This window comes from Candoia aspera, chromosome 3 (genome assembly GCF_035149785.1).
Source record: "Candoia aspera isolate rCanAsp1 chromosome 3, rCanAsp1.hap2, whole genome shotgun sequence".
In the NCBI taxonomy this organism is placed as follows: Eukaryota; Metazoa; Chordata; class Lepidosauria; order Squamata; family Boidae; genus Candoia; species Candoia aspera.
In genome coordinates this window covers 143459431-143467204 of record NC_086155.1, presented here as the reverse complement: position 1 = coordinate 143467204, position 7774 = coordinate 143459431, and the positions used below count along the sequence as shown (strand labels likewise).

Here is a 7774-nt window from a genome sequence, read left to right as displayed (position 1 = left end):
TTCTTACCGACTATACTTCATAGGAAATGTGACTGATTTTCCAGGACTTTGAGTTCTTATTTTGAGACAATACCCAGTTTTCTACATGGTTTCAGTCTCCTCTGGCTTGCAGGTTTTGAAGTTTCAGGATGTATTCATCATTTGAGATATATAAAAATTAGGCCTTCCAGGCACCTCAGCAATCTAAATATTCAGAAGGTGAAACTCATCTTAATTGGTGATACAGTAAACATGATATGGATCCAAACTCACATTTTTAAAATCAGATGTACCACTTCTCTGAAGAAATTAATCTTGGGAGAAGCCATTTAAATTTTTATTGTTTTTCAAAAGCCATTTAGATAGAACGTAGAACATCTGCTCTATATTATAATTATCTGCCTTCTCTCCTTGTCTCATTCTGCTAGCAGTGAAGAAGTTTGATTGGCTAGCCTTTGCAACAGCTAGCTGAAATTAAGCTGATCTTAAAACATTTAAGCAGGACTAGGCCTGGTTAGGGACGCGGTGGCGCTGCGGGTTAAACCGCTGAGCTGTCGATCAGAAGGTCGGTGGTTCGAAACCGCGTGGCGGGGTGAGCTCCCGTTGCTCGTCCCAGCTTCTGCACACCAAGCAGTTCGAAAACATGCAAATGTGAGTAGATTAATTGGTACCGCTTCGGCGGGAAGGTAACGGCGTTCCGTGAGTCATGCTGGCCACATGACCCGGAAGTGTCCTATGGACAACGCCGGCTCCAAGGCTTTGAAACGGAGATGAGCACCGCCCCCTAGAGTCGGACACGACTGGACTTTACGTCAAGGGAAACCTTTACCTTTATTAGGCCTGGTTAATACTTTAATGAAAATCACTAGGAAATTCCAGAGTTGTAGGCTAGAAGGGAAGTAGAGAAAACATGTTGTTGCCAAGAAAATAACACAGATAAGAGCACATAGTCACCCAGAGTTGGGTAACCTGAAGGAGTGGGGTCCATAAAGGTGGCAGTTTTTCAAAGTACAATTGATCAGAAAGGACATGACTAACTGCACAGCACAGTGTCTACCATGTTTAGAAGATGAACGAGGAGTACGTACTTCGCAACACTAAAGAACTCAGTGGTGCTAAATAGCAACACACACATTTCTTTTTTATAACAGCACTATTGTTGCATGCTCTAGTTGCTGTAATGGTTGCTTTCAGCCAAAGTTTAGTTTAACTTTCACCCGGTAAAGATGCACAGGTTCACATCACCATTCCCATGCATATGATGTACATAATTTAAAAATAAATTGTTTCCCACCACTACCAGTCCTTTGGGGCTAGGAGAGATCAGGAGCATCTCTTCCCTCCCATTCTCTCTTAGCATATTACTTGTTCTCTATTCAATTCACAATCTTATAAAAATGTGATTTAGTTTGTTTCCAGTAGAGCTGCTTCTCAACTGTATGCTCTGCTTTAATGTTCCCCATTTGTTAAAGTTGGAAGGGAGAGCTAATTAAATGAAGCCCGTACAAAGGGAGGGGTGAATTCTGTGATGAAGTTGCTCTATCTTATAGAGGCAGCCTAACACCTTTCCCTTTATTTTTCTTTCTTTTACTTTTAAAAAGGCCCTCCCTGCATTCATTCACTCACAGCAAGGTAGGGCTTTACTTCCTTGGTTTTTAAAAATAAAATTACATAGAAAATAGTGCTCCTGCATCTTAATCAGTTTCACAAAAGCATCAGAAAACTGTCCAGTTTTCATTTTCCCTAGTTACACAAGATATGTGTTTCTTCTTCTTCAAGCAGAGTTCCACTAGTAACTGGCGATATCACAACTCTAACATACCTTGCAGTCCGTCACCAGCACATGAAAGCTGTAATTGCAAAAAAGAGTGTGCAAAAGCAGTCAAGAGAGAAAGCAGGATTTTGAGGGAAACATCAGGAAGGTACATTGGAGTGCATTGTGTCCTAACAGCCAGGAACCACGCTGAGACAAGGAATAGGTCTCTAGTGTTTATTACTGCTACATTAGACAGAAAATCCTAACAAACTGAAGAAGCGTGGGAAAACCCAGACAGATAAACCCCAAAAGTCAAGGTGGGTCTGATCTGTGTCTCTTTGAATGGCTGCTTAACTCCTCAGTACTACGCATGTGTTTTCCCCCCTGGATAGGGGCCCCCTCCTGCTCGCCATCAGTACTCATGACACATTGTGTGTTCCTTGAGGGAGGCAGTCATCACAATGACAGGATAACTCATGTTATCACTCATGTAATTTCTGACAACCCAAGGCGTAAGAGAAGAAACACCAGCTGCTTCTGTACCTCCTCAGTTAAGCCTCTAAATTCAACTTTGATTTTTAAACTCATTTGCTTACTGGTATGAGTTCAAAATATTCAATATGAATATCATACAGAGTTTAGGGTTCCAAATAATATTTTAAAATCATATAGAAAATAATGCTAGTAGTAGATAAAGAAAAATAACATTTCAGGAATTATTGTATGGATGAGAGAAGAACTTGCGATACAGCTCAGTAATATTACGCTCTAGGAGTTGTAAAGTTTTTGAAGTACTTTGATCACTTGAAATGATGTACAGTATGATTATTACTTCATTAATAGTGCATATGATTATGAATGGAAATAATAAAAATTGGTTTTAAGGCACATTTTGAAACATGTGGAATATGATACTGTGTCAACAAAAATTCTTAATTAATAGGCCCAAAACCTAGCATGGCAAAACATCAGTATCACTGCAGTCACAATTCACATTTACAGAAATGGAACACGTTTACCTTAACCTCATCTTTCATGAAGAATCAATTTATTATGAAATAGTACAACTTGAACAATCTGAATATGAATTCCCTACAAATATATAAATCCTTGTAACATGTATACACACAAACAAGTTATACAAACGTTACAGACAGTATAAAACATTTTTTCTTGAATGGGTTTTTTTTTCATATGGGAGTGATGGATTAGTTATACTTTGTGGTTTACTGGTGCTGGTCCATTTCATCTGACTACACATGCATTGCTACAAACATATTAAAGTAGTACTTATCATTCTAAGAAATTGTTTTTAATGCTGTTAGCAATTGGCAAAATTAACTTTCTTTAGGCTTTGGGTGTGTTGCTTTGTAAAACATTGTAATTCGAGATAAAAGTAAGCATTTTTATGATTTCAACAGGATTTCAACAGGACAGTAAGACCAAGCTATATCCTACATTTTTTCAGACTAACATGATGCTATGTCAAAATTACCAGTGTTACAGTATTACAGTAAAGATTTTTGATAGAAAAATGGAATTGGTCTTCTTTCCTGTTACTACTGCATCCAAAATCTTATTTGTGTTGTTTGCTTTTTCGCATTCTACTACATACTGCATATGATCCCTAACACCCTCTTTGTATTGTAAAGTCCTTAAAGACATCTAAATATTAATAACATTTAAAACAGAACGAAACAGCAAATATCATTATACAGCTTAACTCATATTATTACAGTCCAATTACATTCTCCTTATTAAATGTTAAAAATTTAACATTTTTCTACTTGCAGACTGAAACCATGTTTTTTGTTATGATATTTAGTGCATTACTGGTTTGATATGTGCTGGGTAAACCCTGTATTCTGTAGGTAGTCAAGATGGAAATCCCCCCTAAGTTTTCTGAGAAACCCTGGCTGAAAATCCTCTAAAGGTGCTCCTCCTCCTCCTTTGCCCTCCCTTCCCCCTTCTCCTCTTTCTAATTCCTCAACAATATATATTACAAGAAAAAGAGCCTTTCCTCACTGCTTGGTTGAAGTGCTACCCATCATCTTAAGAGTCAGCAGAAACCTGTATCGACATTAAATCCGCTGTGTTGTTGCCACTGCTGATTTCTAGACTTGCTTTACAGTACTGCCTTTTTCAGACACTGCAGTTGACGCCCTTCCAAGGTAATGGGGTGGAAAAGCCTAATAGATTTAATAAAGCTTGAGGTTGCTCTTGGGCAGTGCTGGAATAAGGGGAAATATTGCTATTTTAACATTGGTACAGCTACAAATAAGTTAAAGATTCTCTGATTTATGTTATGTGGACATCTTAGAAGAAAGATGTGCCATGGTTAAGCGCAAGTGGGGAAAGGCCCAAAGGCTTCCATCCATATGGTCACAACTGGAAAGAAATAAAAGTACATAAGCTATGTGTATAATAAAGAATGACAATTTAAATTGCCATTTGTGAAACCAGTTGTGAAATCAATTCTGTTTTCCTGCAAACAGAAAATAGTTGAGGATAAACATAAGCAAAGGACAAAAGCGCATCCTTTGTTATTATGGTGTATGCCTTAAGATGGTGGATTTTGCTTTTTGCAGTCTTCTACCTATCTGATTCCCTTAAATACTCAAGCATCCATCTTTCTCTTACAGTTTTTTCTTCAGACTTCTCTGAGCTTACTGAAGACATCTGGTATAGGGATATCACCAGTTTTCTTTTGTGTATTGTAAAAACCTGAACCTGGGAAACCTATGCATCCACAGGGAAACCTATGGAATTCTAATGAAATGTCCAAGTGCTCTGGTAGATCTGTTCTTCTGTTTTCAATGGAGTTGATGCAGCAGAGGGCTCCAGTTAATTACATCCCAAAGAACATTACTCAAACACCAGTAGAAATAACAGACAGTTTAATGTAATAGATATTTCATTTGAAATGGCTCCAGAAAGGCCAATTGTATTCCTAAATGAATAAACTATTTTAAATGAATTCACTACTGCAATGTAGCATCAGGCACCTAGTTAAGAAGTTATTCTGGTCTCATCTTTCTATTGCTTGTATTAAAAATTATTATTCACTGATAAACAGCATAAAGCAGAAGAAAACAATTCATTTACTCCTAAAAGTAATAAAAAGACCACAAAACTGGTCAATATTCTTATTCAGTGGATAAAAGTAACAAGAATATAAAAGAGAAATATAAGTTAACTGTGCTACATCTATGGCAATTTCATATGTTTCATTGCTTATTTCATTGCAATTGCCACTAAGAAGAAGCCATACATTCCAAAAACTCATGACATATACATTGGCAAAAGCCATAAACCATGAGAATAACAAGACTCGAGGGAACAAGGCTGACAAATACTACCCCAAGAGTGACTTTCTTTGATACCAGTAAGTAGATCCCTAAAGGCAAGGAACTAAAATACAGTAAGCCTAGCAACCAAACTAGGACTCGAATTGAAGTTTGGAAGAGCAAGGATGTACAGTTCCACACTGTCCAGTTGTGGGGTACTGATGCAACAGAATCAAAGCTTGAGGGCCTGTAGAATTCCACAACTGGGGTTGAGTTCAGTGTTGGGGGGCTCTCTCTCTGTACTTCCATGATGGTAATAACCAGACAGTTGGAGGAAGTGTGGGAAGGACTGACCAGGGATGCCAACCTTTTGGGAGTCAGCAAGAGTTCTGTGGGATTGTCTGGTAGGCACTTCTTTACCTTTCCTCCATAAGCCAAATTGACAAGGATGTTATTATCATCTGGAAGACTACTCACCTCATCATCAGGCAGGCATGTCTCAAACCTACAGAATGGACAAACAATGACTCCCTGAGGAGATTCCCCAAAGTCTATGATCTTGCAAAGGCATTTGGCACATACTCTGTGGCAACACTCCAGGACTTTAGGTTTTCTCTGTCTCAGGTTATAGCGATTGTAACAGATTTTGCATTCAAGTTCATCTGAGCCCTGGGACTCCACAGTATCTTCTGCCAATAGACTTGTCATTTCTTTTTAATACGCTTTAGACTTCTGGAGAAGGACGTCAGCCAAACCCTTATCTTTTTTTTTTTTAACAAATTAATATTTGAAATAATCTGATGATCACATCACTTATATCCATCCAGAGAAAAGGAAACAGCAATAGTATTCACTTTCCATGTTAATCTGTTTTATCCTTCAGTGCCTTGTGTTCTAAATATAAGATGAAGTTTCTGTAGAGATGAAGAAAAAAGAGGCATGAATTAATATGAAATACTCACTTACATCCTTAGTCATAAGTGTCACTGAAATATTTTATTTTGCAATCTCATAATCCAACATCAATAATTCTGAGAGTTACAGTCTCAACACATGGAGTGGGGGAGAGGTAGGGAGAGCTGGGAAATGCTACTGTACACAGAAAATAAATAAATCTCATTCTGAAAAATATATAAAGGAATGTACTATTATTCAACCTGCATGTGGCCTACAAATACAACTTCTTAAAATTATAAACTTCTTATAATGACCAGCTAGAAGGGAACCATGTCAAGCAGAAAAGAAATCAAATACAGCTCATGTCTCAGCAGAATCGGGGTAGTGATTTTCTTTTCCTTCGTTACATCCAAAGGAACAACAGCTCCCTCTCAAAAGTTGGAGTTTAACAAAATATTCTATCATATTTATTCAATATGATTATTCTGTAGCATAAATATCTGTGCCACAGAACATGAATTTATTTATTAGATTTATAGACGACCTGATTCCATCCCATAGACACATATGTTTCATGTTTTAGCAACCTGCCCATCAATTTACTTTACTACTAGAATATTTAATATTTATTTCAGACATTTCCACTATTTTCTCCAAGATATATAGAGAGACATCAGTTCTCATGAAATGGAAACCACAGAGATCTTGTTTGCAGAAATATGTTCTTTTGAAAGGCATGTGAGAATACCATGTTTGGCATAGGTAGAACTTTCACATGATGTTTACATGCATTTATCAAAGTGAACAAACCTGCAGGATTGAGGGGCTCCAGCAAAGTGCCCCCTGGTGTATCCTCTGTTACACCAGTTTATCTGATAATGGTGTTGATAATCTGTGTCCAACCAATGTGAACCTGTTGCTTTATGCATATTTACTTAAACTATTATAATATTGGCAGTTATATATTCAATTTATTTCCTAATGGTTCCAAAAATAGAATTTATTTTTCCCTTAGTAGTTGTCTATTAGTTGTAGAACTATCCACTGTAATCCCAATGTTCCTTTTCTATTCTGCCACTGTGTCACAGCCTCTAGGGGTGTCTGCCATCCTGTCATATAGTCACCTAAACATACATGCTTTTATTTTTTAGTGGATAGAAACGAAGAGAAGTAGAGATAACCCATATTTTCAGACAATAGTTTTCCCATAGGAAAACTGCTGGCAAGGGGGAGGAAACAGCTGGAAATTTAAAGACAAACTTTTGGAAAGAAGAAGGTGGGGAGTGAAATGCCAAACCCAAATGGATTTTAGGTAGTGTTGGTTGTTGAAGTCTTATTGGTTCCAAAGACTGGGGAAAACACTCTTGAAGGAGACCTGGATTAAAATCCAAAAACTACTGAAGAAAAAAGTAGAGGCAATGAGGGACACATCTTCCCAGTGCAGATGTCTTCTATGGAGATTGAAGAAAGTCAGAATGCCACCTGTCAGCCAGTATAATTAACCCCTTACTTAACTCTAAGTAGGAAGTAGGAATATAGAAATGGCATTGCACATATTTAGTGAACATGTGGGCTGTGCACATGTCCATACAGAGATAGTTAACTTTAAAATGCATGGCCAGAGGCACACAAATCTAGCTGTTGTTTCACAGTTTTGCCAGCATTTTGCTGCTGCCTATCAGAAAGGGAGAGAGGCAGAAAAGTAGGGAAAAGTAATCAATCATGCTGTAATGAAATAGCTGTCTGAAATGCTTTATATGCATAAAATCAAAACTAAGAACTTACCTTGCTTTGCTAATAAAAGGGCAGGAAAAAATTCACAAGAAGGCGTGTTGGCAGTTGGTCCATGTCCCAT

At 37.6% G+C, this 7774-nt stretch overlaps 1 protein-coding gene across 1 annotated transcript; it reads right to left on the bottom strand.

The window, feature by feature from the left end:
- Window positions 1-4989: 4989 nt before the first annotated feature.
- RNF182 (ring finger protein 182) lies at window positions 4990-5730 on the bottom strand. The gene has a single exon (XM_063300212.1). It carries the CDS (start codon window positions 5728-5730, stop codon window positions 4990-4992), a length of 741 nt encoding a protein of 246 aa, XP_063156282.1.
- Window positions 5731-7774: the final 2044 nt, after the last annotated feature.

Bases quoted from the DNA above. Each gene is read 5' to 3' on its own strand.
- RNF182 (XM_063300212.1), bottom strand. From the start codon at position 5,730: ATGACAAGTCTATTGGCAGAAGATACTGTGGAGTCCCAGGGCTCAGAT.